This window comes from Narcine bancroftii, chromosome 13, assembly GCF_036971445.1.
Source record: "Narcine bancroftii isolate sNarBan1 chromosome 13, sNarBan1.hap1, whole genome shotgun sequence".
Classification (NCBI taxonomy): domain Eukaryota; kingdom Metazoa; phylum Chordata; class Chondrichthyes; order Torpediniformes; family Narcinidae; genus Narcine; species Narcine bancroftii.
Genome location: NC_091481.1, coordinates 86,518,379 through 86,533,902, shown reverse-complemented (window position 1 = coordinate 86,533,902; position 15,524 = coordinate 86,518,379). Strand labels below are relative to the sequence as shown.

The following is a 15,524-nucleotide window of genomic DNA, read 5'->3' as shown; positions in this document are numbered from 1 at the left end:
AGCGCACTTTACACCTCCTTACCACCCAATCTGGGACCCCCAGATCCCTCTGCACATCAACACGTTTAAGAGCCCTTACATTTGACCTCCCAAAGTGCAACACCTGACACTTGTCCCGATTAAAGTCTAGCCTTCCACAACCACCAACAAGATTGGTTAGAAGTGATCGGAAGATCTATCTTTTTAAAAAAGAGAAATATTTTTGAGAATGGGGAAATTGACTGGGCAGGAGGCTGGGAGGACATGGGGAGGAACTGGGCTTGCTCAAGGTGACGGTAGGTCCTGTGGAGGATGTGCGGGACTAGGTCCTGAGGACCATGTGTGGGACTAGATCCCATGGACCATGTGCAGGATTAGATCCCGTGGACCATGTGCAGGACTAGATCCTGAGGAGGATGAGACAGGCAGACTCTGTGGCTTTAATTCTATTGGGGTCCTTTTGCTATCCCCTAGGGATTTCCAAGTAGAAGGCATGTGCCTACCTTGTGTCCTTCCCAACCTCAGTGATGCTGAGTCCAGCTCGGCAGCAAGGAGCCCTGGGCAAATGGAAGCCGGGGGAAACTGGGCAAATGACAAATGTCATGGTCCCCAGAGTTCCTCAGGGCAGCAGCCCAGACCCAACCAGGTACAACTCACTCCTCAATGGCCCCTCTTCCATCACAGATGTTATCCGCAGAGTGGCGCGGCGGAGATGTGCTGGGCCCATAATCCAGTGGTTGATGGATCAAAACCATCCTTGACCAACATTTTACAGCGGCAGTTAGCACAACGTTGCCACAACGCCAGCGACCCGGGTTCGACTCTCGCGCTGTCTGTAAGGAGTTTGCATGTCCTCCCTGTGTCCGCGTGAGTTTCCTCCAGGGGCTCCAGTTTCCCCCCACACTCCAAAATGTACCAGGAGTTGTAGGTCAATTGGGTGTAAATTGGGCGGCATGGGCTGAAAGGGCCTGTACCCTGCTATACGTCTAAAAAAAATGTTGACAATTTCACCATCATTTAGTTCCATTCACAACTCCTCAGCCACACATACTGCACTTGCACATTGTTGACCACATTCCCGTGGAAATGAACAGTCACACAATGACCACATGCAGCAGAATCTAATCCCCCCCCCACCCCCCGCACATTCTGTGGCATCACCAGTCCTAACTCTTCCACTACTGAGTCACCAACTGGACCATCTGTACAAACACAGTGAGGGTCCTTGACATTCAGTTATTGCTTTCTCTACTGTAATAGATGTTCTACACCAGCACAGAATGGTTGGGCTGAGTGGCTGTACCTGTGCCATATGAGGGGGACAGGGTTGGCGTAGTGGTTAGTGCAACACTGTTACAGCGCCAGTGATCGGGACTGGGGTTCAAATCCCGTGCTGTCTGTAAAGAGTTTATATGTTTTACCCGTGTCTGCGTGAGTTTTCCCCAGGGGATCCAGTTTCCTCCCACCATTTGAAATGTACTGGGGATTGTAGGTCAATTGGGTGGCACAGGCTCATGGGCCATGAAGGTCTGTTACCGTGCTGTATGTCTAAAAAAATATGTGTGTGTGTGTGTGTGTGTGTGTGTGTGTGTGTATATACACACACACACACATCTACATCGCCCTGCTCACTGCATGAAACACTGCGGCATTGTGCACAGCAAGATCCCAACAACACTGGTCAAATGACCCACCTGTACTCAGGAGATCTGCCTGTTGCGTTACACACGGACTATCTCATGTGCAAGGGCAGGTGAGGCATCTCCCGCACCTTGCTCCCCAGGGCCATGATGTCTGCCTCTGGCAATTGTATCCCCAAACTGGTGCCCAATCCACCAGCAATTGGTCACCAGGATGTCTACACCGAGTCAACAATGGAGAACCTCCGGTTGACCTGCGCGGCCCCACAACAACAGCCAAATCCTTCGGCAATGACAGCCCTGGATGGACCAGTCTCTCAACAACTGTACCCCACTTCCCAAGACTGTATCCCAGTAGGATTTGTTCTCAGAACAAATTCCCCGTCAGATTCAAACCCGCAGAGCTCTCTCCCAGCAATCCCCTCCCATTGGAGTGGACGGTCATGCACTTTGAGAGAAAAAATAAACAGGCAGACTATTTTCAAAATGAGGAGAAAATTGAAAATTCCCAAGTGCAAAGGGAGTCCTTGTGCTGGAGACCCTGAAGGTAAACGTGCAGGTTGAGACGGTGGTGAAGAAGGCAAATGCGAAGCTGCCGTTCATTTCAAGAGGAATAGAATCTAAGAGCAGGGATATGATTTTTGAGGCTTTATCAGGCCCTGATGAGACCTCCCTCGGAGTATTGTGAACAGTTTTGGGCTCTTCATTTAAGAAAAGATGTGCTGATGTTGGAGAGGGTTCAGAGGAAGTTCACAACAAGAATGAATGAGGAGCGTTTGACAGCTCTTGGCCTCTGCTCATTGGAATTTGGGAGAATGAAGGAGGGGGGATCCATTGAAACCTTTTGAATGTTGAAAGGTGTGGACAGGGTAGATGTGGAAAGGCTGCTTCCCTCAGTGGGAAAGTCTAGGACACAACTTCAGATTGAAGGGCATCCGCTTAGAACAGAGGAGGGCGGTGAATCTGTGGAATTTGTTGCCAGAGGTAGTTGTGGAGTATTTAAGGCAGAGATTGACAAGTTCTTGATTACCCAGGGGTTCAAAGGTTAAGGGGAGAAGGCTGGGCAGTGGGGCTGAGTGGGAGGATGGATCAGCTCATGATTAAATAGTAGGGCAGATTTGATGGGCTGAATGGCCTGGTGATGTAATGATTCAGACCCCCAGAGTTCTATGGCAGCTCATCATTCTTATGGGATTGTATGGCAGCTGGAGTCGGCAGCTGTCACGGTGGGGAAGTGAGCAGAGAGCGTTTGCTCACAGCTATGAAACCAGCCGATTTGGTTTCAATAATTAACCTTGCAGATTTCCAAAAGATTCTGTTGAGCCTCCTGCACATTTGGCAAGAAGGCTCAGAGGGCTTTACTGGAAACTCCGATTGTGGTGATAGAGGCAGTTCACTGGCAGGGGAGAGGAAGTTCTGGTGCACAAACTGAGCTCGGGGCTCGAGTAAGGGCTCAGTGAACCCAGAGGCTTGTGGTTCCACCCGTCTCTACATGGAACCGCTTCAAGCAGCCTGCCCGATCTCTTACATCCTTCCCCATGCAACACCAGGAGGCCGTTCAGCACTGTTGATGCTGTAATAGGAAGCCATTCAGCCCATCGATCCTGGGACAGCAAGAGGCCATTCAGCCTATCGATCCTTTAAAAGGAGGCCATTCAACCCATCCATCCTGTGACCGCAGGCCTTCAAACCCATCAATCCTGTGACAGCAGGAGGCCAATCAGTCCATCGATCCTGTGACAGCAGGAGGCCATTCAACCTATCAATCCGGTGACAGCAGGCCATTCAGCCCATCAATCCCATGACATTCAGCCCCCTGATATTGTAACAGAAGTTGCAGTTGTAAAACCAGGAGGCTATTGAGCCCCTCGATACTGAAACACCAGGAGGCCATTCAGCTCTCAATACTGTAATAGCAGGAGGGCACTCAGCCCCTCGATGCTGTGACATGTATCTCTAACTCTGTTAGACAGGGATAGTGAGGGTACAGTCACCCACTCTGAGGTTGTTGCACGGAGAGAGCCAATTCCCACTCAGCTTCCAGGAAGGTGCCATTCAGCCCATCAGCTCAATTCCACACATTCTGCCCCTCCAGTGAGACAGTCACTTACTGGTGAAACAAGAGTTAATACTGAAACCTGCTGGGATTTTTCAGGGGATATTAATTGAAGTAATTTCATTTTTTTGAAAAAATGCATTACTTTGAAGCGTCTGCATCCATTCCCCACCCCCCCCCCTCCCCACCCCGAGGAGAGGTTTGCGATTTAACACAAAGGAAATTTTATAAAAATCAGAATCAAGACAGACAAGATTAGTCTGATTCCTGTCTGCTTGGGAGTCCGACTCCCTCCTTGCCCAGGGATGAATGATCACCTGCTCTGAGATGAAAAAAACAGACAAATACTGGAGAAACTCAGCAGGCCAAACAGTGCCTTTATGTAGCAAAGGTGAAAATACATCACCAATGTTTTGGGCCTGAGCCCTTCATCAAGGTCCTCAGGTACTTGCACCACGATGACCGCTGCTTTTGCTACGTAAAGGCACTGTCTGACCTGCTGAGTTTCTCCAGTATTTGTGTGATTTTTCACTTAACCACGATGTCAACAGAATCACCACTCTAACATAGTCAGACTCCCTCTGTGCCCAGGATCGAGGGGTGCAGACACCCTCTCTGACTGGAGAGTCCGAGGACCTCCCTCAGATCTCTCTAATCTCCTCACCACCCCTTTGCTCTCCATTGGACAGCTGACAGATCCTGCCTTGTGTTGCCCTTTCTCCTGCCATTGTCCTCAAAGCATGACCATCACCTTGACTGCGTCCCATGGTGGCTGATTGCCCATCCTCAGGACATTATGTTCAACCCTCTCCCCCCCCACCCCACCCCAACAAAACTCTTGATGTTCATGATGCGTTTACTGTCATATACACTAGTACGATGTACCGTAATTCCTACTCACTGCAGCAGATGCAAGAATTCAATATCATGAATTAAATTGCCACAAGATTCAGAAAAAGAACATAAAATTATCATCGACATTATTATTATTGAGAAATTCTGCAATAATTCACAAATATTCCCCACATATTTGAAAATTCATATACATATCAGTTACAGAACATCGGTCTTTCTCCAGATTAAGACAAGACGTTACTTCACATAACCATTGGGCGCGAGTAAGTCCACCTAAGCAGTAGTGCACATCTTATTATAGGGAAAGTAAACAATATTAAATGACGTTTAGTTGGAATTAAAGTCACGCCATTCTCTCCAGTAGAGGCAAAAAGAGCACCTGAAGGATTAGGTCCTAAATTTAAGTCAAGGATTATTGATAAAGTCTGAAAAACATCTGTCCACTATCTTCTCAGGCTCAAACAAGTCCAAAACATATGAATTAATGTCATATCCCCACTGTTACATCTGTTGTAACAAGGATTCATAGATACAAGAAAGTTTATCTTTGGACATGTGAGCTCTATGGACTACTTTAAATTGTATGAGAGAACGGCGAGCACATAATGATGAGGAATCATCCAATTTAAAGACAAAATCCCAGATATTGAAAAATGTAAGTCCCATTTTCATGCTTTTTAAATTTTATCTAAAGGAGTTTGATGCAATTTCATCAACATATCATAAATAGTAGATATTAAACCTTTCTGTGAAGTATGTAAATTGGAAATTGCATTATTAATATTTGGGAACATTGGGAAACTCAGGTAATTTGGAGAGGAGAAAATTTCTAATATGCAAATACCTGAAAAAATGAATTGTAGGTAAAAAAAATTTGCTTACCAATTGTTCAAATGAAGTAAGACTATTGTCAATAAATAAATCTTTAAAACTTGTAGTACCTATTCTATACCAGTCATAAAAAGTTAAATCATTCATAGAAGGTTGAAAAAAGTAATTGGATAAAATAGGACTAGAAAGAGAAAAACCACTTAAAACCAACGTATTTTTTAAATCATTGAACCATAGAACATTGCAGCACAGAAACAGGCCCTTCAGCCCATCTAGTCTGTGTCAAACTATTATTCTGCCTAGTTCCACTGACCCTGCACCCAGTCCACAACCCTCCATACCCCTCCCAACCTGTCTAAATACTTTCTGAATATTAAAATTGAGCCCACATTCACCATTGCCAGCTCGTTCCACACTCCTACCGCTCTCTGTGTGAAGAAGTTCCCCCTAAACTTTTCCCCTTTCACCCTTAATCCATGTCCTCTGGTTTATATCTCACCTGCCCTCAGCGGAAAAAGCCGGCCTACATTTACTCTCTGTCCCCCTCATAATTTTAAACACCTCTATTAAATCTCCCCTCATTCCACACTCGAGGGAAGCTTCAGTCATTGGAAAAAACACATGTCCATCCTCACAATGGCCCTGCCCATTCTCTGATACCATTGGTCACTTCACAAGCCCATTCTCTTGCTGATTGGCTGGGGGAAAAAGACAGAGTGGAAGAGGAGTTGATGGTTGGGCAGAGAACATAAAAATGCAAGAAACAGGAGCAGGAGCCGGCCATTTGGCCCATTGAGCCTGCTCCCCATTCAGTGAGATCACCGACCCGCCTTTTTCCCATGTCCCTTAATTCCCCTACTATGTAAACATCTATCCAACCTTGCCTTAAATATATGTACTGAGGTCACCTTTACTGCTTCATTGGGCAGCGAATTCCACAGATTCCCCACCCTCTGGGGAAAGCAGTTCCTCCTCATCTAAATCCACTACCATGGTAATGTACGACATGGTTGGTGTAGAAGTCAGCACAATGCCGTTACAGCGCCAGTGACTGGGAACTGGGTTCAAATCCCGCACTGGCTGTAAGGAGTTTGCATGTTCTCCCTGTGTCTGTGTGGGTTTTCCCGGGAGGGCTCCGGTTTTCTCTCACTGTTCAAAACGTACTGAGGGTTGTAGGTCATTTGGGTGTAATTGGGCAGCATGGGTTCATGGGCAGAAAGGGGCTGTTACCGTGGTCTGATGGTCTAAATTAATTTTAAAAATTTTTTACCCTGATTCTTGAGGATCGAGCAGGATCCGTGGAGGGATCCTGCTCCCCCACAGTCGCTGATTGACCCTCTGAGCCTCTCCAGCAATTTGGGTTGTTTTCTACTTCAGATTCTGGCACCTGGTGACTCTCTGTGCCTCTGCAACCCACCAGTGTGCTGGAGAAGGAACTCAGCAGGTCAGGCCACACCCACAGGAAGGAAAGGGTAACCAACATTTCGGGCCTGGCCCTTCCTCAGGTACACAGCTGGATAAACAAGGAAGTCTGCAAATGCTGGGCTTGAATGCAGCGCACAAAACATGCTGAAGAAACTCAGCAGGACACACAGCGTCCACAGGGTAAACCTTAACGCAGGCCCCAGGCCTGAAACTTTCTGTTGATGCTGCGTGTCCTGCTGAGTTCCTCCAACATCTCTGTGTGGACCACTTGACCCCGGTGCCTGCAGACTTTCTTGTCGAAGGGTGAGAAATGAAGAGATTGGTCGGTATTGCTGACAGGGTTGGACCAGATTGTCACAGGGATTGTCATGGCGATTAGTGAAGAAAATACTTATCACCACAGCAACCCAGCACAGATATCGTTAATCCTCTCCACCCCTCAACCATTCCTGCAGCCAACTTGCTTACTCTTCCCCATTTCCAATGAAGGGCACTCGACCTGAAGCTATTCCTTTCTCCACAGAGGCTGCCTGACCTGTAGGCATTTTCTGGTTTTACTTCAGATTTCCAGCATCTGCAGTATTTTGGCACTCTCTCACCATTTGTTGACTGACCTTGCAATACTTTTCTTTCGGCCAATTGGGAGTCAGCATCCTTTTCTGCATTGGCGGTGCCTGTGATTGGCAGCAGCCACAAGGGGTTGCAGACTCGGGGGAATGGGGCAGGGCACCAGAAAACGGGGAGACCAGAGAAGATGGTGACCATGGTGGTGGACCAGCGAGGGGCTCTACGACTGCAGGACACACAGGCAGCATGCTGTTGGCGACTTGAGATGAGGAACCCGTGGAGGTCGCGGGTTGCTGGAGACTGAGGGCAAGGGATTCACAACGGGCTGTGGACTGATGGAGACTGGCTCCAGGGGTACCAGGTATTGGAACCGGGATGCGAGAGGGTGCCAAGGGGTTCCTGACTGTGCTGTAGGTTCGGATCTGGAGCTCCCCTTGTTGCCAATGGTCTGGACTGGACTCTGTGTGGCTGCAGAGGCCGTGGGAGCATTGGAGGCAAATCCACGGAGACTCAGTGACTTTGTGGGGGGGTCGACGACTCTCTTCTGCTTCTCTTTCTCTGACTGTAAGAGGTGCTTCAGGCAATTTCTGATGGTGGTGAATCTGTCTGCTTTACAGCAGGCAAAAACAAATTCCTTCTAATATTACACTGTCTTTATTACATGACAAAAAAGAATCCTGAATCTTGCCGCACAATGTCTCCGATACCTTCTCCCCCTTCCATCATCTGGAACAGTAGTTTTCAATCTTCCCTTCCCACACACATCCCACCTGAAGCAATCCCTTACTGATCACAGAGCACTGATGGCATAAGGATTATTTCCGGTGGGATGTGAGCGGAAAGAAAATGGTTGAGAACCCCTGATCTACACCCTCACTCTCATTTATTGTCACAATCCATCCTTTGATTCACTGCACTATTTTTCTTGCACTCCTTGCTGTACCCAAGGATGGATTGACTTGCCTATAAAGCTTTTTGCTGTATCTCGGTACACGTGACAATTCAGAGATTCACAATGAAGTTATTTGGACTAGTAGGAGTGAATTATCAGGGATAGACTGGGACTTTTCTCCCTGAAGTGTGAGAGGTTGAGAGATAGCAAAGGGCCTGGGAGCTAGGTTACCCTTTTGGGGGAAGCTGATCGAGAATGCCCCCTCTCCCATGCTCCCTCAGTGGACAGGCCAGGGGGACCCCGAGGACAGATCCCTCTCTCAGAGAAGGGTGCAACCGCTTGCTTCCCACACCCAGCAATCCATGCCCCATCCCTTCTCCCTGTAGCAGCTTTTTCCATTTCCACCCCCTCCCCTTCTTTCTGCTGTCGAGACAACCTCACAAGCCCGCTCCCTCTTTGCCAGGCTTTGGACAGCACATGTCAGTGGATGAGGGGCTGGGGAAAGTTTGCTCATCTATCCAGTGGCCACCTTTGCTCTGTCCCCTGCAATAGCGGGCATCTCCCAGGGGCCAACCATTTCAATTCCACACACAGTTCCCGTGCCGACATGTCTGTCCATGGTCTCATGCACTGCCCAATCTACACCCCCCCACCCCTGCAAATTCACCAGGTCACGATCGAGGAGCAGAAGTAGGCCCATCAGCCCATCGAGTCTTCTCCGCCATTCCAATCATGAGCTGATCCATCCTCCCACTCAGCCCCACTCCCCAGCCTTCTCCCCATAACCCTTGATGCCCTGCTAACCAAATACCTGTCAGTCTCTGCCTTAAATACACCCAATGATCTCGCTTCCACAGCCGCCTGTGGCAACAGGTTCCACAGACTCACGACCCTCTGGCTAATGAAATATTTACACATCTGTTTTACACTGATGCCCTTTTATCATGGCCTCTTGTCCTAGACTCTCCGACCATGGGAAACATCCTTTCTACATCTACTTTGTTCAGGCCTTTCAGCATTCGAAATGCCTTGATGAGGTCACCCCTCCTCCTTCTGTACCCCAACGAGTCCAGACCAAGAGCCGACCATTGTCCCTCGTATACTAACCCTTTCAATCCTGGTATCATTCTAGTGACACCTTATATTCTGGGCATCCTCCAACTGGATGGCATTAACATCAACTTCTCTGGTTTCCATTAGCCCCCCACCCCACCCCGTCTCTTTCCCTCCAGCTCTGCATTCACAGAGCTACCCCCTCCCTCTCCCCTGATCAGTTAGCTTTTCTCTCCTCCCCTCCGATTCATGTCCATGTGTGACCTCTTGCCCGTTGGCCTGTGCTCCTCCCCCTGCCCCTTCTTCCCGCCTCCTGCTTTTTGTTCATACCTTGAGGAAGGGCTCAGGCCCGAAACGTTGGTTACTTATCTTTGCCTCCAATGTGAGACCTGCTGAGTTTCTCCAACACTTCAGTGTATTTGCTACAATTACAATGTCGGTTTCATTCCACCCAGCCCGACCTGTGTTCCTAAGCCTTCCCTCCGTCTGTCGGGTCCTTGCCCGAGTTCTCTGTTTCCTTGCAACACTGAACATTCTGTATAATGCCTGGACAAGGGGAGCCGGCGGCATGGGGTCAGCAGTGAACAAGAGAGGCTATTGTCATATACACAAGTACAGTGTCCAGATGGCCCGACATTCCTCCTCACAGGTATGTATTTGGGAATGATAGAAGCAGATGCAATAGCAATGTTCAGGAGGCATGGCAACAGATGCATGAACAGGCAGGGGACGGAGGGATACAGAGGCTGGGGCTGTTGGCAACTTGAGGGTGAGGAATCAGTGCAACTGTTGGTGCAAATTTATCGTATGGGCTGGCCCGCCCCTGTACCTGTGACTCCTCCCCTCAGAATTCACACGCAACCCCCTCCCTCAGTACCTGCCTTGGAACCGGGCCAGCAACATGCGAGGCGCGTCTGCAATTTATGGTGATTTCTGGTCTGACACGAGTTATCAATAGCCTATCATGACCCGCACGGGCTGAGGGCAGCGGGAGACCAGCTCACGGGAACCAGGTATTGGAGCTGAGATTGGAGAGGGGGCTGAGGGGTAAGGAGGGTTCCCGAAGGGCCTTGGGCGCTGAAGGCTTCTTGACCGTGTTGGAGGTTTGGATCTGGGCTTGAACTGATGGTTTGAACTGAACTGAAGTTTGTGTGGCTGCAGAGGCTGTGGGGAGGGCTGGAGGTGACTCCACGGGTACTCAATGACTCCGAAGGGACTCTCTTTTGCTTTTCTTTCTCTCTTACTGTAAGGGGCACCCGGGAATGCTCATGGCGAATTTTTCTCTGCCCTTGTAGCAGATGAAAGGCAATTTCATGTAATATTACATTTCTGTTTTATTACACGCCAATAAATAGGATGTGATCTGAGATCACGTGCAAGCAGCTGGGAAGAGCCTGTTCCTCAGTATAATGGAGGTCTCAAGTACGTTACAATAATTTAAATGCAAGATCTACAAAGAGAGAAAAAAAATCATACATTTAAAAGAAGAGAAATAATAAATATTTGCAGTTGGCCAGAGGTTTAGAAATGTGCTGTGCCCATCGCGAAGACAGATCGTTGGGAGCCTTGTAGTGTGTAAGGGGCAGGATTGTATGGGAAGGTTCATGACTCTGGTAGGTGTTGGAAATAAACTGTTCCTGATCTTCAGGCTTCTGCCCGAAGGGTACAGTGAGAAGAGGCTGTGACCAGGGGGATTTGAGCCCTCTATGATGTTGGCTCCCTTCTGGAGGCCATGCCTCACGTAGGGCACCAGCAGCAATACATGAGGTTGCCTGCACAAACTGATCAGCAAGAGTGCTCTTGATAGCATTGCAAGAAATTCCTGTGGGTTTCCAAGAACCCTTAAAAAGGTTAGGATTTGGCAGTTCTGAGGTTTCAGCCAATGTGAATCTCTGATTGGGTAAACTTTCTGACATAAAGAGCCAACTTTTTCAGAAAATGCAAGTAAAAATTTACCAACATCTTCCAGAGAGAATTTCATCCAGGAAAAACATGTTGCGTTTGTTTTAACATTGGATAACTCATGGGGATTCGGGCCCAAGATGGTGATGCTCATGCTTGTCAGTGGACCACAGGGGTTGTGGGCTCCGGTGGAGCAGTGGACCGGCCCAGGGCACCAATGGGGGATCATCCCCCTCCAACCTATGGCCAACAAGAAGCCTGGGGGAGGACCCCACGGGGGTAGGAGACCATGGCAGCGGACCAGCGAAGAGCTTGGGGGGATTAAGGAATCACACCAGGCCGTGGGGAGTTGGAAACCGGCTCGTGGGAACCAGGAGGGTGCTGATGGCAAGCAGGGGCTTCTGAAGGGGACCCTGGGAACTGATTAGAGGTGGTGTGGACAGTGAAGAAGGTTTTCAAGGCCTGCAGAGGGATCTGGACCAGCTGGAAAAATGGGCTGAAAAATGCCAGATGGAATTTAATGCAGACAAGTGTGAGGTGTTGCATTTTGGAAGGACAAACTAGGAAAGGACACACATGGTGAATGATTGGGCACTGAGGAGTGGGGTAGAACAGAGGGATCTGGGAATACAGATACATAATTCCCTGAAAGTGGCATCACAGGAAGACAGGGTTGTAAAGAGAGTTTTTGGCATCTTGGTCCTTGAAAATCAAAATATTGTGTATAGGAGTTAGGATGTTATGGTAAAGTTGTGTAAGGCTGAATTTGGAGACATGTGCAGTATAGACGTGTGAGGGGAATAGACAGAATAAATGTAAGTCGGCTTTTCCCACTGAGGGTAGGTGAGATACAAACCAGAGGACACGGCTTAAAGGTGAAAGGGGAAAAGGGGAACATGAGGGGAAACTTCTTCACACAGAGAGTGGTGGGAGGTGTGGAACGAGCTGCCAGCTGCAGTGGTGAATGCGGGCTCAATTTTAACATTTAAGAAGAATTTGGACAGGTACATGGATGGGGGGGCTATGGTCTGGGTACAGGTCAGTGGGACTGGGCAGAATAATAGTTCAGCACAGACTAGAAGGGCTAAAAGGCCTATTTTCTATGCTGTAATGTTGTATGGTTCTGTGGGCGAGGAAGGTGCCCTTTGATGGGGGGGGGGGCGGGAAGGGGAAAGGAAGTGAGGAACTAGAGGAAGGAAGGTGTAGTCAAGAGGGCCGGAGAGGGGAAGGGTAGGAGGAAGGGACTGAGTGTTCAGGGAAAGCAAGGGGAGAGGTTATGGGAAATTAAAGAGTCAGCGTTGGTGCCGTCTGGATGAATGGAATACAAAGTGCTCTCCCTCCAATTTACACATGGCCTCAGCCTGGCAGTGGACGAGGCCATGGATAGACATGCCAGTGTGGGGATGGGAATTAGAATAGCCGGCCACCAGGAGAACCTGGCCGTTACAGCAGACGGAGCAAAGGTGTTTAGTTATGCAGCCAGGGTATGGAACAAAAGAGTGGGGAGGTTCTGATGCAGCCATGGTGAGATCTTGGAGCTGAGTGCACTCCAGTATCCCACAATGTGGGACAGTGGTTCCCTACATTTTTCTTCCCACTCACATACCAGCTTAAGTAATCCCTTACTTAAGGTCCTGTGGACTGATCTCTGATCCATTTCTCTGCAGCAACCATACCCACACTGTGATGCAGCCGGACAGGATGTATTGGACATTTCCACTGAAGAAATAAGCCTCTCTCCGATCCCAAATCTAACCAGACCAGTACCTGGACACTGATCCCAAATCTAACCAGACCAGTACCCGGACACTGATCCCAAATCTAACCGGACTCCAATCCCAAATCTAACTGGACACAGATCCCAAATCTAACCAGACACTGATCCCAAATCTAACCTGACCGGTACCTGGACACTGATCCCAAATCTAACCAGTCCGGTACCTGGACACTGATTCCAAATCTAACTGGACTGGTACCCGTCATTGATCCCAAATCTAACCAGACCGGTACCTGGGCACTGATCCCAAATCTAAGCAGACCGGTACCCGTCACTGATTCCAAATCTAACCGGACTCCGATCCCAAATCTAACAGGACTCCGATTCCAAATCTAACCGGACTGGTACCCGTCACCGATCCCAAATCTAACCAGACCGGTACCCGTCACCGATCCCAAATCTAACTGGACCGATACCTGGACACTGATTTCAAATAATTTAAAAGCAGTAAATTTGCAAACTTCCTTCAAGCAGAAAGTCAGTGTATCTGGGACAGTGGATCTCATCACAGAGACTGGTGGACACTGCTTCACCCGCCACTTTCTTCAGCGTCCTGTTTCCAGATGCTTTGAGACGTTTTTTTCACTACCCTCAATGGTAATTCTGGCTCAACCGCAGGACAAGGCATCTCAGGGTTGAATGTGATCTAATGTATCTACTCTAACAATAAATCTGAATCTGGACCCGTGTCCGTGGAACTGGTGACAGTGAGTCTGAGAGCCGTGTCCGTGGGATGGGGGCCCGTGGGATTTGGACCCGTGTCCGTGGAAGCGTTGACGGGAGACCGGGACCCGTGACCGTGCAGTCAGGACCCGTGTCCGTGGAGTCGGTGAAGGTGAGTCTGGGACCCGTGTCCATGGAGTCGGTGACGGTGAAGTCTGGGTCCGGTCTCCGTGGAGTCTGTGACGCTGAGACCGGGACCCGTGTCCGTGGAGTCGGGACCCATGTCCGTGGAGTCGGTGACAGTGAGTCTGGGACCAATGACCATGGAGTCGGTGACAGTGAGTCTGGGACCCGTGTCCGTGGAGTCGGTGACAGTGAGTCTGGGACCCGTGTCCGTGGAGTGGGTAACAGTGAGTCAGGGACCCGTGTCCGTGGAGTCGGTGACAGTGAGTCTGGGACCCGTGTCCGTGGAGTCGGTGACAGTGAGTCTGGGACCCGTGTCCGTGGAGTCGGTGACAGTGAGACCAGGACCCGTGTCCGTGGAGTCGGTGACAGTAAGACCGGGACCCGAGTCCGTGGAGTCGGTGACAGTGAGTCTGGGACCCGTGTCCATGGAGTAGGTAACAGTGAGTCAGGGACCCGTGTCCGTGGAGTCGGTGACAGTGAGTCTGGGACCCGTGTCCATGGAGTCGGTGACAGTGAGTCAGGGACCCGTGTCCGTGGAGTCGGTGACAGTGAGTCTGGGACCCGTGTCCATGGAGTCGGTGACAGTGAGTCTGGGACCCGTGTCCATGGAGTAGGTAACAGTGAGTCAGGGACCCGTGTCCGTGGAGTCGGTGACAGTGAGTCTGGGACCCGTGTCCATGGAGTAGGTAACAGTGAGTCAGGGACCCGTGTCCATGGAGTCGGTGACAGTGAGTTAGGGACCCGTGTCCGTGGAGTCGGTGACAGTGAGTCTGGGACCCGTGTCCGTGGAGTCGGTGACAGTGAGTCTGGGACCCGTGTCCGTGGAGTCGGTGACAGTGAGTCTGGGACCCGTGTCCGTGGAGTCGGTGACAGTGAGTCTGGGACCCGTGTCCATGGAGTCGGTGACAGTGAGTCTGGGACCCGTGTCCATGGAGTAGGTAACAGTGAGTCAGGGACCCGTGTCCGTGGAGTCGGTGACAGTGAGTCTGGGACCCGTGTCCATGGAGTAGGTAACAGTGAGTCAGGGACCCGTGTCCATGGAGTCGGTGACAGTGAGTTAGGGACCCGTGTCCGTGGAGTCGGTGACAGTGAGTCTGGGACCCGTGTCCGTGGAGTCGGTGACAGTGAGTCTGGGACCCGTGTCCGTGGAGTCGGTGACAGTGAGACCCCCCCCCCTACCCCCCCCAGGTCCCCCCCCGACCCCCCCCCCCCGACTCCCCCCCCTGACCCCCCCAGGTCCCCCCCCCCCCGACCCCCCCAGGTCCCCCCCCCCCCGACTCCCCCCCCTGACCCCCCCAGGTCCCCCCCCCCCGACCCCCCCAGGTCCCCCCCCCGACCCCCCCAGGTCCCCCCCCCGACCCCCCCGACTCCCCCCCCTGACCCCCCCAGGTCCCCCCCCCCGACCCCCCCCTACCCCCCCCCGGCCCCCACCTTGTGCACCTCCCCGTAGGTGCCGCCGCCAACTCTGTGGATGAGCTCGAAGTCATCGTGCGGGTCCCGGGTCCAAATGTCCAGAGCCGCCTCGTTCTGCACGTTCATCCTCGGCCGCGGGAACGAGCCGCATCTCATCCGGACCCACGTCCCGCTGCCTCCGGGACGCTTCACGTGGTCGCTTCCTGTGCTCTGGCTGCGGTCGGCACCGCCCTCTGCTGGACACCCGCAGTACTGCGCCGCCGCCGCCAGGTCCCGGTGGCTCTG

The 15,524-nt window shown here is 50.8% G+C and overlaps 1 protein-coding gene across 1 annotated transcript in view; it reads right to left on the bottom strand.

The window, feature by feature from the left end:
- The window catches only part of LOC138748105 (mitogen-activated protein kinase kinase kinase kinase 5-like), a 70,902-nt gene extending 55,378 nt beyond the window's left edge, over positions 1–15,524 (bottom strand). Inside the window, exon 1 of the mRNA XM_069907793.1 lies at positions 15,258–15,524. Within this exon, the coding sequence (XP_069763894.1) occupies positions 15,258–15,395 (138 nt within the window). The 5' untranslated portion in view covers positions 15,396–15,524. The remainder of the gene's footprint in view (positions 1–15,257) is intronic.